This window comes from Schistocerca nitens, chromosome 3 (assembly GCF_023898315.1).
Source record: "Schistocerca nitens isolate TAMUIC-IGC-003100 chromosome 3, iqSchNite1.1, whole genome shotgun sequence".
Taxonomy (NCBI): Eukaryota; Metazoa; Arthropoda; class Insecta; order Orthoptera; family Acrididae; genus Schistocerca; species Schistocerca nitens.
In genome coordinates, this window is record NC_064616.1 from 741,384,747 (window position 1) to 741,407,247 (window position 22,501).

Genomic DNA, 22,501 nt, shown 5'->3' on the forward strand with positions numbered 1-22,501 from the left:
CTAATGGAATGTTGTCTACTTCCGGGGCCTTGTTTCGATTTAGGTCTTTCAGTGCTCTGTCAAACTCTTCACGCAGTATCATATCTTCCATTTCATCTTCATCTACCTCCTCTTCCATTTCCATACTATTGTCATCAAGTACATCGCCCTTGTATAGATTCTCTATATACTCCTTCCACCTTTCTGCTTTCCCTTCTTAGCTTAGAACTGGGTTTCCATCTAAGCTCTTGATATTCATGCAAGTGGTTCTCTTTTCTCCAAAGGTCTCTTTAATTTTCCTGTAGGCAGTATCTATCTTACCCCTCATGAGATAAGCCTCTACATCCTTACATTTGTCCTCTAGCCATCCCTGGTTAGCCATTTTGCACTTCCTGTCGATCTCATTTTTGAGACGTTTGTATTCCTTTTTGCCTGCTTCACTTGCTGCATTTTTGTATTTTCTCCTTTCATCAATTAAATTCAGTATCTCTTCTGTTACCCAAGGATTTCTACTAACCCTCGTCTTTTTACCTACTTGATCCTCTGCTGCCTTCACTATTTCATTCCTCAAAGCTACCCATTCTTCTTCTAGTGTATTTCTTTCCCCCATTCCTGTCAATTGTTCCCTTATGCTCTCCCTGAAACTCTGTACAACCTCTGGTTCTTTCAGTTTATCCAGGTCCCATCTCCTTAAATTCCCACCTTTTTGCAGTTTCTTCAGTTTTAATCTACAGCTCATAACCAATAGATTGTGGTCAGAGTCCACACATGCCCCTGGAAATGTCTTGCAATTTAAAATCTGGTTCCTAAATCTCTGTCTTACCATTATATAATCTATCTGAAACCTTTTGTGAGAGGTAATGCCTGAAATTTTGTATTCTCGGCACAGTCTTGACACTGTACAACTCGGGATATTGAATTCCCCAACGAATACGAAATGGAATGTCCCATGTGTCTATCTCCAACTACAATTCCGCATTCAAAGTATGTCTGTTCCCGTCGTGCGATCATAATCACGTTGGAAGCCTTTTCACAAGAATCACCTGAGTACAAATGACAGCTTTGCCAATACACTGCGCTTTTATACCTCGTGTACGCGATAGTACCGCCATCTGTATACGTGAATACCGCTATCTCATGGCTTCTGTCATTTCAGTGAGCACCCCAAAATTTCTTAAACGGCTCAGTATACGTAAACAAGGGTTTTGCAAGTGTCACTAGTTTATTGAGACACCAGCATATCAAAGCAAAGATGATTGTCTTTAATGGGACGAAGTACCTATTTGTCGGTATTCAATACCGTGAGAAAAGTGAAGTATAGCGATATAAACCACGTCACAATACACAGTGAACATTTTCGAGAAACGTCGGTAACTGCGCACAGTATCAGGCTGAAGTCTACTGCAATAGTGCAGGTTCATCTCCATTGCTGCTTAAACATAGCATCACGAGCTGAAACCGTGATATATCAGCAGATTTCAGCAACGCTTTTAGACCATTTCCTGGCCCTTTTTTTCTCAGGAAGGTACATAGTGAACAAAAAAAATGAAATGAGCGTATGGTATCGTTGGCCGGGAGGCCCCTATTCGGGGAAGTTCGGCCGCCAAGTGCAAGTTTTATTTCATTCGACGCCACATTGGGCGACTTGCGCGCCGGTGATGAGGATGAAATGATGACGAAGATAACACAACACTCAGTCCACAACACCTAGACCGAGACTCGAACTCGGGACCTTTGCCTTTCACGGGCAAGTGCTTTACCATCTGAGCTACCGAAGCACGACTCACGACCCGTGCGCACAGCTTCAATTCTGCCAGTACCTCATCCCCTACCTTCCAAACTTCACAGAAGTTCTTCTTCGAACCTTGCAGAACTAGCACTCCTGGAAGAAAGGATGTTGCAGAGAATTGGCTTAGCCACAGCCTGGGGGATGTTTCAAGGATGAGATTTTCACTCTGCAGCGGAGTGTACGCTGATGCGAGGTTGTTTATTACGCTTGTATTTTATCTGTTATTGCGTACAACGCATCATACATACTAGGATGCATTTCAGTAACTTCTCTTAATTCATAATTGTCATTAATTATTTTGTTATATATATTTTTTTGTAACGGAAGAATCACTTTGACGGCATTTTAATGTACCAGCCTGACTTTTTCCCATCAAATTCGTTGCATTTTACCTTAATTTTACGCTACTGTTGACAAACTGCCCTCTATTGCGCCAGGTATGTGGAGTTCCTAGTGTTTTGACGCTATTTAAACAGGCTCTGACGGCAGATATGCATGCGGCCTTGCCGCAGTGGTAACACCGGTTCCCGTCAGAATACCGAAGTTAAACGCTGTCGCTCTGGGATGGGTGACCACCTGGTCTGCTGAGTGCTGTTGGCAAGCAGGATGCATTCAGCCCTTGTGAGGCCAACTGAGGAGCTACTTGATTGAGAAGTAGCGGCTCCGGTTTCGGAAACAGACATACGGCCGGGAGAGGGGTGTGCTGACCACATGCCCCTCCACGTCCGCATCCAGTGACGCCTATGGGATGAGGATGACACGGCGACCAGTCGGTATCGGTGGACCTTCATGGCCTGTTCGGGAGGAGTTCTTTTAGTTTTTTATGAGTCTTTATTGTTATTCCCTTATTACTGCACCAGCAGATGATCTGCGGCGCAGATTGAAACCGGTGGGCAGTAATAAATAGTTGTGATCCAGCCGGTGTTTCTTTATTCATTTTTTATGAGATATAAAACGCCCGTAGAAGTATTATTTTGCATGTTGGTATTCAGGATGCTATGGGTTTATTTATCGATTGTCATTTTTACTTATAGTTCACCGTTACTATTTGTGTTTACATATTGTCATTTTGAAATAGTGCGTGGAGCTGTTGATGCTAGAAAACGGAGCGCCAAGTGAAGAAATCGGAACTTCTTCGACATATTCTTCTGTTTGACTTCAATAGAGGAGTTACAGCAGCAGTGGCAGCCGCAACCATTTGCATCGTATGTAGGGTTAATGCCACTGGACAGAGCTCGGCAAGAAGATGGTTTTCCCGTTTTAAGGAAGATCTTTTTGACATTATTGAGGGTTTGGTGAATATCGTTTAAACGCATTAATCCACAGTGATCAATATCAGTGTACACGAGAACTGGCAATTATGATGAACTGTGATTCGCCATTTGCATGCAATGGGGAAGGTTCAAAACTCGGGTGTATTGGTACCACATGCTCAAAGCCAGAATCACAAAAAATCAGCGGGTAGTCATATCTGCATATCTGCTTACTCGTCATCGACTGGCTCGTGAACAACGACGACCATTCCTGTCCTGCATCGTTACTGATGACAAGAAATGGTGTCTTTATGCTAGCGTAAAGTAAAGAGAGAAATCGTTGAGCCCAAACATATGAGCAACTCCGAACGTGGCTCTACGAGTTTTTCGTCTAAAAGCCACGTGATTTCTACAGTCGCGGAATTGAATAGTTACCCCAGCCGTGGTAGGATATATTGTAAATAGTAAAGGATGACTTAAGTTTCTGTAATGTGTATCTGTAATGTTTATTAATCTCATGGAAAAAAACTTCGAACTTACGTACCAACCCAATACATTCCTCCAGTTTAAGACACCGTAATTGATTTCAATATTTCACTACGTAAAAATGTGATGAGTATTTAACCATAGGCTGGTCCCGGCGGAGGTTCGGGTCCTCCCTCGGGCATGGGTGTGTGTGTTTGTCCTTAGGATAATTTAGGTTAAGTAGTGTGTAAGCTTAGGGACTGATGACCTTAGCAGTTAAGTCCCATAAGATTTCACACACATTTGAACATCTTGAACATTTAACCATACCGTTGTCCTTTTACATGATTGTCAAGGAAAAACAAACACACAAGAAACAAAAGAAACGTACACTGATGATGACTATATCCATTGGAAAAAAGTAAAAAAAATAATTTTATCATTTAGTACAGAAGTTTCAAATAACGCACGCAGTGAACCTGAACCTCGCTATTTATTTTTCGACTGGTGACGTATATGTACAACAGACCTTCAGGACCTAGTAATGAAGCTTAGTCAACGTCAGAAGTGTGACGAGGTGGTTTCTCGTGAAGTATTCGATTGACAAAAATATTTGTGTGCTGACAGTATAACTTCTAGATGTTTGTAAAAGTAAACCTGCCTGGATGACAACAGACAAGCATGTTACATGACTTGTTTTGAGAGCGTATTAACATTAAATAAAACAGAACAGTGAAATTCCAGCAAGAATATGAGCAAGAAGTTAGACAACAGATAAGGGCCATTGTTTGTCACTATGAATGGATGAAAACGGCGAGTTTAGAAAGAATAATACGGTAAAATTTTGATGAAGGAAAGGAAGGAAGTTTAGGATTTAACGTCGCGTCGATGACGGGGTCATTATAGACGGAGCATAGTTCGGAGAGGAGACGGATGACAAAGAAAATCAGTTCAGAGGAATCATCCCAGCATTCGACTTAAGCGATTTAGGGGAACCACAGAAAACAGAGATCTGGACCGCCGGACGGACATTTGAACCGCTGACCTCCCGAATGCGAGTTCAGTGACATATAATTCAGGCTTTGTTAGAAATTAGGCCTGTGGTCATAATTGCAATACGTCCAGTAGTATTTAAAAATTCACTAATTTACGGAACACCCGAGTCTGTAATCACGATCGCCGAAGGCTTTTGCAGAAATATCGGCATTTTCATCACCGGTACTATGTGGATGTTACTGGCGACTTAGGAGATGGGGTTCGTTTGCTATTCAGTAACGATTGGCGTTTCCTGCAAAGTAATCGTAAAAGCTCAAGCCCATGTTTGGCGAACTCATTGAACACATGTGCGCAATAAACGGCTGTTGACGTGACTTTCAAGGTCAGCGATTGTGGCACTCTCATTGAGATATTGATTGCCAGCGAATAAAGTCATGAGGCAGGAGTGGGAAGCTTTGCCATTCTTTGTTTCCCACTGTCAGAGGCTCGTTTCTCTTACACATGACGCAAATGAAAGGCGTTGTAATGCAACAGAAAGCATTGCTCGGTTTCTGGGCGCTAGCAAGCCAGTGTGGAAATCCTTGCCAGGACCCTGACTGATTTCTACTTCCTATCTTTGTCTTTTTTCACGTGAAACTATATAGGACGCCCCTCCTAAGAGCCATCAGGCGCGTTCGCTCTGGTGTTTTGGCAGATGTTTGCAGCTTCTTTTTGCAGTGTGTAGCTCGTGTGAGGCTAAACAAATAATGCTCCTAACGTCTTTCATGCGACGCCCATTGTTGATGGAAAGCATCGGTTTGTTTCGCGTTTCAAGCAAAATGATTTCCGGCCGCTGTGGCCGAGCGGTTCTAGGCGCTTCAGTCCGGAACCGCGCGACCTCTGCGGTCGCAGGGTCGAATCCTGCCTCGGGCATGGATGTGTGTGATGTCCTTAGGTTAGTTAGATTTAAGTAGTTCTAAGTTCTAGGGGACTGATGACCTCAGATGTTTAGTCCCATTGTGTTCAGAGCCATTTGGACAATTTTTTTTTTGAGCAAAATGATTTTTAAAGAGGAATTTTATGTACCCATTTGATAGAGTGGCCCCAAACTAGTCCTGTGCGATATTCGTTTTATTGATATGGCAGTAGAACACTAAGAATAACCAGAACCGTACTCCAGCATTGACAGCTCCGCCCTGGCCTCTAACACTGTGCAACACTGGTGCTCAGTCAATATTGGAGTACAGGTTTTTTCATGTTTTACTGTATTTGCAGTGAGCCGAGCGGTTCTAGACAATTCAGTCTGGAACCGCGCGACCGCTATGGTCGCAGGTTCGAATCCTGCCTCGGGCAGGGATGTGTGTGATGTCCTTAGGTTAGTTAGGTTTAAGTAGTTCTAAGTTCTAGGGGACTGATGACCTCAGATGTTAAGTCTCATAGTGCTCAGAGCCATTAGAACCATTTGTTAATATACTGTGCTAAACAGATCATCGCACTAGATTAATTTTGGACCGCTCTATTAACTGGCGACATAAAATTCCGCTTTAAAAACAATTTTACTTGTAACAGGAAACAAATTGTGACTTTTCGTCAACATTGGGTTTCACATTAAAGAAGTGATGAGCAGTATTTGTTTCTGCTGACTCTAGCTTCGTATTGCAAAAACGAAATTAGAAATATCCGCCTGACGACTCTTAGGTGTGACACCCAGTATATGATTATTGTTGAAGTATGGTGGAACATTGCTGCATCTTTGGCTGGCACAGACCCAGGTTGATCAGAGTAAATGAACTGAATTCGGACCTTCCATGAAATATCCTTTATATTCAGCTGTACTAGGTATGATATACCAGAAAAGTCCGTTTGCTGTGGTGTTGTTGGCCCTTTGTGGGTAACTTTGGCCTGTAGGAGGAGAAAAAAACAAATTTTATCTCTTACACTTCCCTCCATTACTCCTTTCCTCTTCCCTTCAATAATATCATCTTCAAATGTGGTTCCTTTGTATAACCATTCTGTAAATTCCGTTCATCTTTCAGCCTTCCCTTCATTGCTTAGTGCTGGCTTTCCATTTGAGCTCTTTACATTACATTACATTACATAGATATTCATACAGCTGCTTTACTTTTCTCAAAAGTTTTTTAAATGTACTATCTGTGGAATCAATCTTTCCCATAGTAATGTATTCCACAGCCTTGCATTTATTCTCAAGCTGTTTCTGTTTTACCTTTTTGCACTTTCTGTCAGTATCACTCTTAAGATATATGTATCTCTTTGGCTCTTTTACTTTTATATTTTCTGTTTTAAATTAAATTCAGTATCTTGTATGCTATCCAAGGTTTTGTACTGAGCCTTGTTCTTTTAGTTGTTATTCTGCTATCTTTACTATACCATCTCTCACAGATACCCATTTGTCTTCTGCTATCTTCCTTTCCCCTGTTTAAGTCAATAGTTACCTACTTCTCCCTTTGAAACTCTCACCAGCCTCTAGTTCTTTCAACATAAATAGATCCCATCGCCTTAATTTCCTAACTTTCTGCAATTTCTTCAGTTTTAATATGCAGTTCATTACCAATTAACTGTGGGCGGTATTCAAATCTGTCCTCAAAAATGTTTTTCAATTTGAAAATCTAGTTTTGAAATCTCTGTCTTGCCATTATAAAATTTATCTGAAACCTAATGGTGCCTCTAGCTCTCTTAAAATATATATATATATATATATATATATATATATATATATATATATATATATATATATATATATATATATATATATATATATATATATATATATATATATATATATATATATATATGCTCCATGCAGGTGGCTTCTTTTTTCATTCCTTTCTATCAGTTCATGTTCTCCTGCTATTTTTCATTCTCTTCCATTTTCCTTTTGTCGAATTCCAGCCTTCCATCACAGTTAAGAGTTCATCTCCTGTAACATTCTGAATAACTTATTTCATCTCATCATACATTCTTACAATCTCTTCATCACCTGCGGAGTTAATTGGCATATGTACTCTTAACTACTGCGGTGAGACTTCTATCAATTTTGACTATGACAATTCATTTGCTGTACTGTTCAGTGTAGCTTACCCTCATTCCTGTTCTCTTATTCATTATTAGAGCTACTCCTGCATTACCTGTATTTGATTTTGAATTTACAATGCTGTACTCACTTTACCAGTGGTCCTGTTCATCCCACCACTACAAATCACAAATTCCCGCTGTAGCTGCTTTCAACCTAGCCATTTTGTCTTTAAAATTCTGCAGCCAACCTAACCAATTAAGGTATATAACATTGCATGCTCCAACCCATAGAACACCAGTTTTGTTTTTCCCGATGATGGCATCCACATGATTAGTCCCCACCCAGAGATCTGAATGGAGTACTATTTCACCTCTGTAATATTTTACCCAAGATGATGCCATATTCATCAAACCATACAGTAAAGCTTCATGCCCTTGGGAAATATAATGCCTATAGTTTCCCTTTGCTTACAGCTGTTTTCAGTGCCAACAAAGCATAAAGTTACACAACTTCAGACCAGTCTATCATCCAAACTGTTGCCCACATGACTGCTTAAATTTCTGCTGCCCCTTTTCAGGACCATTATGTTAGTCTGAAGTCTCCACAGATACAACTCCAATGCGGCTGCACCTAGAGTATGGCTACCTGCATTGTACAGGCACCACAGCGAGGTCCATGTGTCACGAGGTGACATTTATAATTATAATAATTAGATGATTTTGAAATCAGGTCTTGTATTATACAAGGAGTTGACCACCTTATTTTCCAGATGATATTGCGGTCTCATAGACACAGCCACAAAACAAATCAATGACCTGCTAGCCCATTCGATTAAGGTGAGCATTCTGATCTCCTTTGCAAAATTAGAATTTATTACTAACATAAATACAGTGCCTAGACAGCTAGATGCAGAGCAGGCAAAAATTGATGAGGAGAAAATTTTAAGTAGCTAGGGGATTGGATAGTACTGGACTTGACTGAGCATCCATAGCTATGGTCAATAAAATGGAAGTGGCTTAACAGCTGCCTAAATGTATTTCAGGTGTTTACAGTAAATGATCTCTGTCATTTAACATCAAGCTGAGGCACTATTATGCAGTAATTTGATCATATCATAGACCCGATAGAGCAGATGGTGAGTAGAGAAGGCAGCTTAATAACAAACTCTACTTGCTTGTGAAAAAGCTGACAGACACTTTGTGGAAAAAGAGGACTGCTTCTGTGGAAACATAACACACATGTGCTGGAATAGAATAACAAAGCTGAGTTTGACCTATTTTCTGGACAAAAGAACTAAGGGTCACTGGTTCGCTGCATATGAATGAGATCTTCAAGCAGTGGGGATCACAAATGAAGACATAAAAAAAAAGATGTGAAACACACCACGTTTTTCAGTAACAGCCAATGTTGAAAATTGGGAAGAGATGAATTGCAGAAAGGAATGAGACACTAAAACAATGAATACAAGAATACTGGGTGCAAGCTAAAGCTCAAAAAACAATCAGGTTGAAGCAACTATGTCTACTAGTACCCAAAATGAAATAATAATAATATGCCACCACAAGGAGCTTTACAAAACAGTTTGCTTTTCTCTGTCTTTAAAGACACAAGGAAATATGTTACAGACACAATTGAGATATGCTCGTCCATGGTGAACAAACATTTTTGTGTAGTCTTTCCTCCCATGCTATCACCTTTTTTCACACAGAGCAGACATGATGTACATAAAAGAAGTGACTCTTAACAAGCATATTGAGAATAATCTACATCTTTATCTATCCATGTTTCCCATTACACACACATTACATGTGTCCTGTTGCTACTAACCTTCCCAAGATGTTCTGCTATACACTTGCTGAAATTTAAATGTTTTGGATGCCTGTAACTAATATTTTTTCTAATACAATTGTTTCTCCTTTTTTTTAGCATGTCTTGAGCTCTGAGAACTCCCAAGGAGCATCAGTGAGTAACAAGTAATCCATAGAAATATGCTTCTTCAATAATGTTGAAACTGTTAAAATTTGTGACAGTAATAAAATGAGAAAGCTTTATATTTAGGCTGCAAGGTGCATTAAGTGTGTGTGTGTGTGTGTGTGTGTGTGTGTGTGTGTGTGTGTGTGTGTGTGTGCATCATACAGCATTCACATTTTTATTTTTTTTATATAGGCAAGGGGTACAATGAAGAGAAGAGAGACACAGAAGGTCCTTACACACCATCTGTATTTTTGCATGAGAGATTTTGGCCACCATATAGGAGAAGATACAGAAGTTTACTTTTCATTGTATGATACAAAGAAAGCTAAATATATCAGGTAATGTAAGACCTTCCATATAACATTTTTGTGGTGTAAATTAAGTAAAAATGGAATATTGTAATTATGCAAGACAGCAATCAAAAGAAGACACATTCATTTTTTCAGTGAAAGATTCCTGGTGAAAATTTCGAAGGAGGGCTTTTCAAATTATGTGGAAAAGCTTCACAGTAACTGCACCATATTTACGGTAAGCAACCAAAAAATAATCTATATGCTGTCGATTGTATATCATAGTCAAATGTCAACGGTCACATCTTAGCAAAGTTGTTTTTTTAATTCTACCTGTTATATTAATTTAAATTAAAATACTTTCAGGATCTTGGAAATGCTGATCTCAATCGAGATTTGTACCTTGTGGCACATGTTATGAGAGTGGGTCGTATGATTTATTCAGAATCATCAAAGAAAGTTTCCACTCATGCGATACCACCTCACCAGCTTTTTCGACGACCTCATGGCTGTGCTGTATTACCTATTACTGAAATTCTACAAAGCAAGGAACCTGCCAATGATGAACGAGAATTTACATTTAAAGTATTTCAGGGTGATGAGAAGGACTTCCATCAACTGCATGAACTAATTATTAAAAAACAATCAGGCAAATATAATATACTTCCTGGGCAGCCAAACTATGGTTAGTGATCATTTTACATTTAATTACTGAGTTAGTTAAAGGCGCCTGCATCACTTCCATCATAGCTATTTTTATGTCTCTGTCTGTTATTCTGTAGGCCTATAAAAATCTGTGAGTGCATATGTTTGGTTTTGTAGTATTTATGGAATTCAACACATTTCAGATAGCTGTGATTACTTTGGGTACAAATCACCAAGAATTTAGTGACACTTTCATATATTTACACTTCTGAATAAAAAGAACATGTTCAGTGAAACCCTTGATGAAAGTATGTTTCAATACATGAAAAATGGGCTATAAATTTCATATATATGGTACTTCAGTTAGTTTAATAGATTTAAATTTAATGAAAGAAAAGTGAAAGGTGCTTAATGTTTTGGATTGGTTTTTTTGCATGTATAAGTTAGTACCCCAGTGTTTTCATATTCTTCTGTTATTTTTCTTTGGGAATAAAATATTTGGCTTAGACATCTGCATTGATACACTTGAAATAGTTGCATGAACTCATTAATGATCTCATGACACCTTGTAACATGAGCACAGACTTGTACTACTGATTTAGTAATTCTTGCAACCTCTGCAATATTTTCAGTTTTTACTAACATTTCTTAGCACTCACGTTTGACATTCATTGAAAGATTAGTGCTACTTAATAAAGCTTGATTTACCTGCTACACTATTATTAGACTTGCTAGCCAGTTCTACTCAACTTTTCATAAAACTGAGTTGGAAACTGATAACAGATCATTTTGGCCTGTGATTATAAGACACATTATACACTAACTGTTAATATCGATGCATAAGAAACACTAATGGGCCAGATTTCTTCATTTGACTATGTCATCCTGTTTTTTTAGCAGTGACACAGAACTGAAATAAAAAAAAAAGCCACACCTTGAAAAAATAATTAATATACCAGATATCTTACTAGCATATTTGCTATCAATTCCATTCTTCTGATATTTGTAATACTGTCTAATGAAATATAAGGCCAGTTTGGAAAGGAAATTCTGGTACTCTCTCTCCCTCCATCTCCCCCCATTCTTTGCCTCTCTCTCTCTCACTCTGTTCCTTCCATTCACCATGCAGCAAAATGGTTCTGTACAAAACCAGTGCCAAGGAAACTGTGGTGCACCACAGGCCATAGATGACAGGGGTAAACTACAGCTGAAGGGATGTATATAGGTGAATAGATGTGCAACTGTTCAACAACTGAATGCCCAGATGAACCAAGGGGCTGCCAACAGTGTCTCCTTAATGACTGTTCAGTGAACATTGCTGTGTGAGAGCTTCCACAGCAGGTGCCTGATTCAGGCAACCATGCTGACTGCTGTTCTTTGGCAATGAAGGCTGTAATCTGCACACCTGTACCACAACTGGACATCCACCGAGTGGCAGCAAATGCTGTTTTCAGATGAATCCTGTTTTATGCTCCATCAGACAGATGGCCATTGGCATGTATGATGTGAAATGTCTGAAAGCAAAGGGTCCAGGTTGGAGGAGGGCATGTTATGGTTTGGGGGATGTTTTTGTGGCCTTCCCTGGGTGATCTTGTCATTCTGTAAGGCACAATGGATCAACACAATTATGCATCTATCCTTGGGGACCATGTCCAGCCCTACATGCAGTTTGTTTCTCCTCAACATGATGACATACACCTGCAGGGCAATGCAACATTCCATACAACTTGCAGTGTGCAAGTGTGTTTCAAAGAGCACCAGGATGAGTTTACCATACTCTCCTGGCCACCAAACTCTGTGATTTTAAATCCAATTGAGAATCTATGGCACCATCTCAATCAGGCAGTTTGTGCCATGAATCGTCAACAGAGAAATTTCTTGCAGCTGGCCATGGTGCTGGAATTGGCATGGCTCCACATCACTGTCAGTATCTTCCAGAATCTTATTGACTCTTTTCCTGCGCATCTTGCAGTAGTCCACACTGATAAAGAGTGTTATTCAGGCTTTTAATTGGTGGTCACATTAATGTGACTAGACAGTGTACATTCATTCTTAAAACTAATATATAACAAAATTAGCTTCAATTTTTGGTGCTAAATAATTTCTTATTCAATCTTTTGTATTATAATAGTTAATAACTGTCAGTATTAACATTATTACACTTGAATGGATCTGCACCTTTGATTTCCTATCTTTCCATCAAGGACTCCTCTCCTTGGTATCTATGGAAATGGTTCATGTAATGTAAATTCTAGCTCATACATTCCAGAAAGTTTCTGTGTAATTGCCTTAACTGTTGAGGTACTTATCATGATGAAGGACAAACTTTTATAGTGCCCATATTGGTAACAATGTCATGTTACTCATGCATCTCAAGTCTATTTTAATGCTTACCCATATTGATTTCTAATTCTTGGCATCCTGAAACAAATATTTACTCTTATATAAGCCTCTGATTTGTTTCTTATGTTTTACTTCTAAATTTTACATATTTGTTAGTGAATGACTGCTGCTGTTATATTTGAGGCACACAAAAAACAAATTACTACCTGTACGTAATATTTGGTGAACATTCTTCAACTGTTCAGTTTAATAAAACCACTGCTTGTTCATTGCTAAGTATGCTCCAAACCAAAACATAAGTTTTTACTGGTGACCATTTTTTACCTGTTTGTAAATATTTACCTCTGCTTGTGCATAACTAAGTATGTTACGAACCAAAACAACAATTATTTGGTTTGCATACCCAGAATTCTGGACTGCAATAATGCCAGTGTTCATTAGTTGAACATTTCTATAGGATTCTGTATAAGGATTTTTGTGTGACCTGTGGTGTAAAAGAAATGCATTTCATCTTGTATTGCCCTTTGGTGATACTCTGCTAGTCTCAAAAGAAGCTAATTTCTCTTGGTTATAGAGTATGCATTTTTTGTGGACTCCAACTTACAAGAAAAATTAGCAACACATTTGACTGAAAAAAGTTAGACTTTTCTAATAAAAGTAAAGAGTTCTGCTACCTTGCTGTCTTTGTATCAAGAGTGTACTGAACTCCATGATCTCCCTGGTTTTCAGTATGGAGAGCACAGTTTTATGTTCTATATTTACTGTGAAATAAGTCTTGATATATTTCTGGACATTTCCTTTATGTGTAAATAACATTATGTCACAGTTCACCTATAAGCTCATCTGTGCCCTTTGTTACCCCTAATTGTATTCACCTGTCTTTACCTTTTATATAGTAATTTAATGGTTATATTTCCATAGATAATTTCAGATTGTTTTTGCAGGTATTGGAATTTCATTACGTATGTTGCATGGTGAATTAACACAGGTACGGGAAGAAAACCCTCTTCTGTTCAAAAATATATGTATAACCAAAAAATTAGGTTTCTCTGATGTCATAATGCCTGGTGATGTACGTAATGATCTCTATCTCACTCTCGACAGAGGTGAATTTGAACGCGGTGGGAAATCTACCGGAAAGAATATTGAAGTAACTATTCTTCTCCTTGACGGTGATGGCAAAATTCTTGAGGTGAGTTTGTGTTATAAATTCTGTATACCACAAAATAGTGTAGCTCATGGTTTCATAATGAATTTGTCATTTTCTGAAAGGCACTATTATAACTATAGTTATTTTAGTGACAAGTTCTTTCTGAAATGAAACAAAACTTCCTTATAGTATTTATTTGGTTGTTTTGTACTATAACTGTTGTCCTTTACTGTAAACACCAAGTCCTGATGTTTCTCAAACAGTCAAATATGTTCTGTATGCATTTGGTCAAACCATTTCTAGAAACTTTAGAGCATTTTTTTTTTTGCTTTCCTCTCCTGTTTAGAAATGATGCCTCAGTTTGTCGTGGCATAAGTCTGCATATCTTAGACACATGCACATTTTGTTTTTTCATGCTTTCACTCTTTTCTTTCTCTATATGTCTAATAAATATGGTGTATTTGCAAGTAAAATTTTCAATTTACTCTGTCATCATGCTGAATCTATGATCCAAATAGCTATACAGTAACACCTTTCATGTCAATTGTTCACTTATTTTGGTCAGTACCATTGGGGCCTTCATGGCCTGTTTGGGGGAGTTAAGCCTTTTTTTTAGTTCACTTATTTTAATACACAAATATTCAAATATTTACATGAGAATTTGGTAAAAGCATGGAACATGACAGTATTGACATTGCTGAAGCCTGGAAACAGTGAAGTGAACACAGAATGAAACATTATTACAAATGAACACCACAAAATAATGGCAACAATAGATTAATAAGCATTGGTAGACAGGCTCACAATTTTTGTGCTTTACTGTTTTGGCAAATGTGTTACTTCACAATACAATATGTAGGGCAAACAGTCTGAAGACTAGGGTTTTATTCTCTGATTTTTGTTTGCAGAATTGTCTGTGGGGTGCTTCAGGAATGGATGGAAGTAGTGAATATCACTCGATGATTATTTATCATCACAACTCACCTGCCTGGTCAGAAACAGTCAGACTGGCTGTACCAATTGAAAAATTTTATGGTTCACATGTACGGTTGGAATATCGGCATTGTTCAAGTGAGTGCAGCAAGACATTATTTTCCATCATCAAGAAACTTAAACTTTCAGTATTTAAACATAAATTTCACTTGAATGCCTTATATAGACATTTTATTTTACTTCATTTCCTTTCCACAGCTAAAAATATAATACTTAACAAACAAGGCTGTTTATTTTTGATGAAGTGACTCTAAAAGCTATAGTAAAATTTTGTAACAGAATAATTTATGTCAGTAAAAGTAATGAATTATGCTACAGACTTAAAATATTTATATTATTTGTCCAATATGAAAAGGGTAGACTGCTACCCACTGCTGCTTAGCTGAGTGGTTACGTGCTTGCCTCCCACGAAGCGGGCCTGGGTTTGATTCCTGGCTGGGTTGGAGATTTTCTCCGCTCGTGGACTAGATGTTGTGTTGTCCTCATCATCATTTCGTCCTAATCACTGGCATGCAAGTTGCCCAGTGTGGCGCTGACTGAAATAAGACTTGCACTCGCTGGCTGAACTTTCCCGGATGGGGCCTCCCAACCAACATGCTCATTTCATTTTTTGCTACTCACCACATAGAGGAGGTGCTAAGTGACAAACTGAGACATTCAAAAAGACTGCTAAATATTATAAGCCATCAGACTAGCCTAAGCCCCTCATTAGATTTAGACACAAAAAAACCACACACACACACACACACACACACACACACACACACACACACACACACACACATTAACATGCACATAACTCACACATACATGACCACTGTCCTCTGACGAATGTCCATGATTTCTCATAGCTTCTACAATGTTACAGGAGACAGTACATGATACTGCTGCTCTACAACACATCACTCTTAACATGAAAGATATGTAGCTCATGATAATGCACTGTATCAAACTTCATGCATTTTTTCTCTGATTTTAAATCCAATATCTAGCAGTCTTTTATCAGTCAGCCTGTCTGCCACACAATGTCTCTTCTGCTTGGTGAGTAGTCATATATCCTCTTCATATTGTTGTTATTCCACCTCATATTTTCCATTGTTTTATTATTTTTACAATAGTGACACAATTCTTGTTACTATAATTAATTAAACATTCTCACAAAGATCTCATTTTAGAGGCCATGTTATCTGAACTTTTTACCTGTTGCATAAATTGTGTCATTATTAAGTCACTTTCCCTTGTAAACCTCAAAGAAACTTTTTTTGTGTCATGTATTGTGACAATAGGTATGTCTTTAGCAGTGAAATTTCCTTTCTTATTTCTTATAAATATAAATAATATATAATGAAAAACTGGGTGGGGTGTGATGAGTTCTAGGATCTATGAAATCATTGTGCTATTGCCCTTTCAATTTTGTATAAAATTATTCAGAGACCCTAATTTATTCTCATGCCACTCCAAACAAAGTTTATGATAGAAAAGATAGAGCATGATCTGGAGCATTTATATATCCATTAAATTAATTAGAGAACATTTTGAGAATTTCATATACTTCTAGAATATTAAAATGTTACATATTTATTATTAGTATTTTATCAGTTCCTTTGACAGTAAATAAGCAGACAATATATGTACATATTTTGTGTGAATATGCATATTAAACTAAAATATAGTTTAATTTATTCATGATTTGTAAGAGGTACTTTGATATTTAGAATGAATGAAGTTCTTGCAGTCAGTCAGGATGTGTCAAGTGTGGTCTGTCACAAAAGGACTCATGTTGCACATTTGTGTACTCGCAAAATATTTGCATTTGGTGGAAGTCAAAGTTCAAAGTAGGTTCAATTTGAGTCCCCATATTTCTGCACTCAGTCCCTCTGCTGCTCAAAGCATTTTTTCATGTTGTTTTCTGCAAACAGTTATGGCATTTTTGTCTTCTGGTGCACAGCAAGGAACATCTCTAGTACACTGCTCTCCCACTATCACTTACAAGGAAATGTCACCGACTTGTCCTCATATTTAAGGGAGAAAAAAGAACATTTGCAAGATATCAGTCCCAGCAATCAGTCCCACATGAAAATGTGGGGCATAATTCTGACAGTATGCAGTTATGACCTTTTGGAAGTACAGATTTTGAACTTTTTGTGCACTGCCTTATTGTCACACGCTGCTCTCCATTGCAACTACCTATTGCCTGAACACAAAGTACTATACAGCAGAGTGACAACCAGAGCTCTCCTACTCATGGGATGTTGAAGGTGAGGGAAGAGAAGTGGGGAGGTTGACACATCTGCATCTGCCCATTGTACACAGACAGAAAAAAAATTGCAACTTCCAAAAATAATTAATGTAGAGTAATGAAATTTTGGGAATATACACTGCTGGCCATTGTAAATGCAACACCCTGAAGGAAGCACCCGAATCAAGTGAAATTTACACCATGGGTTTGCAGCGATGAGATATGCAACTGATTAGAATTTCAGCGCAGACGCACATCACGCGCGCCTGTGGCGCCACGTCATAGCACCATTTAAGGCTTGGCGATTTCGACGAGTGTACGTTCGGCACGTGTGTTTACCTTGTGGTTGTTTCACAAGACGATCAGTTATGCCTCGTAGACAACAGCGAACATCTTTTGATCAAGTATCCGTGTTCGACAGAGGAAGGATAGTGGCTTACCGAGATTGTGGATTATCATACAGAGAAATCGCTAGTCATGTTGGACGAAACCAAACAACTGTTATGCGGATATGTGACCGTTGGATGCAGGAGGGTACGACGGACCGATGTGGTCGATCGCATTCACCTCGATGCACCACTGCATGTGCTGATAGGCAAATTGTGCGCATGGCAGTGACGGATCGCTCAGTGACATCCCAAACCATAGCACAGCACATTGCGTCTGTAACGCATCATCCAGTGTCTGCGTGTACCATTCGACGCTGTTTATAGCAGAGTGGTCTGTCTGCAAGATGTCCATTGCTTCATCCACCATTGACGCAGAACCACAGACGTCTCCGTTGCCAATGGTGTGATGACAGACGGATGTGGACGGTAGAATGGAATGACGTTGTCTTTACTGATGAGGCACGCTTCTGTCTGCAGCACCACGATGGTGGGATACGAGTGTGGAGACACCGTGGAGAGAGGATGGTGGACAGCTGCATTATGCACCGCCACACTGGTCTTGCACCGGGTATTATGGTATGGGGCGGTATTGGATATTACTCTTGCATGCCTCTAGTACGCATTGCCGGTACTTTAAATAGCCGACGCTACATATCCGAGGTGCTGGAGCCAGTTGTCCTTCCTTACCTTCAGGGATCGGCCACAGCCATATTTCAACAGGATAATGCACGACCACACATGGCACGCATTGTCCAAAGGTTCTTCGTCAATAACCAGATTGAATTGTTTCCCTGGCTGGCTCGCTCTCCGGATCTTTCACCGATAGAAAACATGTGGTCCATGGTTGCTCAACGAGTGACCCAGATTACATCCCCAGCTGCCACACCAGATGATCTTTGGCAACGTGTGGAAGCTGCTTGGGCTGCTGTACCCCAGGAACACATCCAACGTCTCTTTGACTCAATGCTGAGATGTGTGGCAGCGGTGATCTCCAACAATGGCAGCTACTCTGGCTACTGATTCTGGCAGGAACCACATGTCACAGACATCTGTAAACGTAATCATTTGATACTTGGTCAACATGTTATCTACAAAATAAATCTTGTTGTGCTACCTCTTGTCTTTCTTGGTGTTGCATTTACAGTGGCCAGCAGTGTATTTGCTGAGGTAACATATTTAAGTAATTGTCACTGCAAGATCACATGTCAGATAAACCATTACAAATGTGAAATGTTGGTATGTTATTAACCAGTGTAACTGCCAGAATGTTGAATGAAGCATATAAAAATGGATGGATTGTATTCTGCAGGTGCCAGATGTCAGTTTGGGAGACTGAGTTCCATGCCTGTAGCACTTGGTCATTCAATACAGGGACAGTTAATGCTGTTTGTGGATGATGCTGGAGATGTCATCTGATGATGTCCCATGTGTGCTTGATTTGTGGTAGATCTGGTGATCCAGAAGCTGCAGGCAACATGTCAACACTCTGTAGAGCATGTCGGGTTACAACAGCGATGTTTGGGCGATTGTTATCCTGTTGGAGAACACCTCCGGGAATGCTGTTCATGAATTGCAGTAGAACAGGTCAAATCAGTAGACTGAAACACAGTTTTACAGTCAGTGTGCCTGGGGTAACCACAAGAGTGCTCCTGCTCCCATATGAAATTGTACCCTAGACCACAACTCCAGGCTTAGGTCCAGTGTGTCTAGCACACAGACAGGTTGGTTCCAGGTTCTTCTAACCAGCACATGACCATTACTGGCACCAAAGCAGAACCAACTTTCATCAGAAAATACAACAGACCTCCACCATGCCCCCCCCCCCCCCCACCCAGTGAGCTTTTGCTTGACACCACTGAAGTCGTAAATGGTGGTGGTTTGGGGTCAGTGGAATGCATGCTACAGGGCATCTGTCTTCGAGCTGTCCTTGAAGTAACCAATTTGTAATAGTTAATTGTGTCTCTGTGGTGCCAACTGTTGCTCAAACTGCTGCTGCAGGTGGAGTATGATGCACCAGAGCCAAATGCCAAACACGATGGTCTTCCCTCTCGGTAGTCCCATATGGCCATCCTGAGCCTAGTCTCGTTGCAACTGTACATTCTCATGACCATCGCTGCCTGCAATAATGTACAGTTGCTACATTACTAGAGCCACTCTTATGTGATTGCTACAAAATTTGAATAGACGCCATTTTCAAATGTAGAAATGTGCCTACCATCTTTTGTTTATGTCACACAACTCCTTCTTGGTGTTTCAATCAATATTTTTAAATCTTGTTTAAGAACACATGTTATTCTATGTGAAAAGTAGTAAGTAATATGTGTACATAATATGTCAACCTCACACACATATAAATTCTGCATTGACAACTATACTGTGCAGTGTGTGTGGCGGAGGGTACTTTGTGCACCAGTGTCACTTCACCCTTTTCCTGTTCCAGTCACCAATGGTTCATGGGAAGAATGGTAACTGGTAAGCCTCCATGTGTACTCAAACTTTCTTAGTTTTATCATCATGGTCTTTTCATGAGATATACATAGGAGGAAGTAAGATATTGGTTGTTTCTTCTAGAAATGCACGGTGGTTGAAAGTAAACCACAAGCTGATGCAGAATGCCTCTCATGCAGCATCTGCTAGTGAAGTTGGTTGAGCATCTTCATGACCCTTCCACACTTACTGAATGAACCTGTAATGTACCATGCTGCTCTTCTCTGGATCTTTTCTATTTTCTCTATCAATCCTAAGTGGTACAGGTCCTAGACAGATGAGCAATATTCAGGTATTAGTTGAATGAGGTTTTGTAAGTTACCTCCTTTGTTGATGGAGTACATTTCCTGATGATGCTTCCAATGACTCTCTGTCTGACATATGCCTTGCGAGCAATTAATTTTATGTAGTCATTCCTCTTCACATCACTCCAAGTAGATGCTCCTAGATATTTTATGGAAATAACTGCTTCCATTGATAGTTCTGCAGTCATGTAATTATGCAGTAATGGATCTTTCTCTCTATGTATACACAGCATGTTATATTTGTTTATTTTGAGGGTCAATTGGCACTCTGTCCATCAAGTGTTGGCTCCCTGCAGGTCTTCCTGAATTTTGCTGCATTTTTCTAGTGTTGTGACTTCCCTGTGTGCAACAGCATCATCCACAAAGGGCTCCACAGAACTTCTGATGTTATGTAATAGGTCAATTATATATATTGTGAAAAATAATGGTCCTGTAACACTCCCATGGGGTACTCCCCAAAGTTACTTTTACATATGAAGACTTCTCTCCATTGTGGATTACATGCTGTGTTTTGTTTGCTAAATACTCTTCAGTCCAATAACACAGTTTGTTTGATATCCCTTGCAGGGGTTAAGGATCATGACAGCTACCTGGGCTCCAGCATCTACTTCTTTGTGGGTCTTGTGGATGAACAGTGTGAACTGGGTTTCACATGATAATTGTGTTTGGAACTCATGTTGATTCTTACAGATGAGATTTTTGCTCTCCAGAAATGTTCAATATTATTTTAATAGTTTTCTCATAATGATATCCTGTAGCTATATATATATTCCTCAAAAGCAGAACTAATAGACCTACATAACTGAAGAATTATTATAAAATAAAGTTAATGATTTTTGATTTAGAATTTAATCATGCCAATCTCATTGAAGAATAGCACATATCCTGCAAATGTACTTCACTTTAACTGCCAGCTTTAAAATCCAAAGAAAACCATGCACAACAGTGATGATAATGATAAAATAGCACTACACTACTTCTTTAATGTCACAGTTATCCATTTCATTCATTTACAGTGCACTTGTGAATAACAACACAAAAATGTTCTAAGCAAAGAGATCATTGGCACCAGCTACATGTTAGTAACCACATACTTTGACACAATGAACAAACCCTGTTACCATTGTCAAAACAGTATTTCATAAATTTTTTACCCTCTCCACTATACAGAACTTCACACTCGGGGATTAGGCATCTGCAGTGGGATGGAGTAAGTTATAAACCACTGGAGAAAGTGAAAGTATAAGAGCTGTACTTTCAGAAGGTCATAACTGTGCACTGCCAGAATTATGGTCCAAATTTTTTCGTGCAGTCAATTTCTGTAGCCGATATCTTGCAAGATTTCTCTGTTCTCTTTGGAATATGAGGTCAAGTTGATGACATTTCCTTGTTAGAAGGGTGATTTTGACAAAACTTACCACAGTAATGGTGGAATTAAAAGTCAAAGTTCAGTTATACACTAATATACCACAACAGATTATTCCATTGTAATGCAAGCAGTCTCATTTATTTTGTTTTGTGGCAATATATATTGTGGTAGAGAAGCAGCTGTGATGTGTTTTTTCTGATATACTACACATTCAAAATTAACTACCTTACAGATAGGTGATATATATTATCTGTTGAAAGCATATATTACCTGTCAAAAGTATCTGTCATATCCATCTACAGATTAATCTATGGATGCTTAACAGAGGAAGTTACTACCGTCAAAAAGCTGGTATTTCTTGTAAATACACTATTTAGTTGCTGGTTATTTACTATTGCAGTCTTAACAATCACAAGTGACTGTACTGATTAGTATTGAAGTATCATAGTCATTATGTACCATATAAAGCAAACTTATTTGCTATGAACATTGTTTCCTACAATGCTTACAGGAACTTACAAACCCAGAATCCAATATTCCTGTTGGTTGTGATTAATAAAATTTTAATACAGTTTTGAATTTATATTTGACCTTCACAGATTACTTTTTTAAAGTTATATGAAAGGAGTGGGAAACCTAATATAGAGTACCCACACATGTGCTTTACACCCCATGTTTCAGTTTATATAACTGAGTGAGGTGGCACAGTGGTTACTGCACTGGATTCGCATTTGGGAGGATGATGGTTCAAACCTGTGTCTGGCCATCCAGATTGCAGTTTTCTTTGATTTTCCTTAATTGGTCCAGGCAAATGCCAGGATG

At 39.0% G+C, this 22,501-nt stretch overlaps 1 protein-coding gene across 1 annotated transcript in view; it reads left to right on the forward strand.

The window, feature by feature from the left end:
• The window catches only part of LOC126248717 (dedicator of cytokinesis protein 3), a 1,129,652-nt gene that overhangs the window by 959,099 nt on the left and 148,052 nt on the right, over positions 1–22,501 (forward strand). The window contains exons 8-13 of the mRNA XM_049950022.1: positions 9,422–9,457; positions 9,662–9,807; positions 9,916–9,997; positions 10,126–10,444; positions 13,692–13,939; positions 14,806–14,968. Of these exons, the coding sequence (XP_049805979.1) occupies positions 9,422–9,457; positions 9,662–9,807; positions 9,916–9,997; positions 10,126–10,444; positions 13,692–13,939; positions 14,806–14,968 (994 nt within the window). The remainder of the gene's footprint in view (positions 1–9,421; positions 9,458–9,661; positions 9,808–9,915; positions 9,998–10,125; positions 10,445–13,691; positions 13,940–14,805; positions 14,969–22,501) is intronic.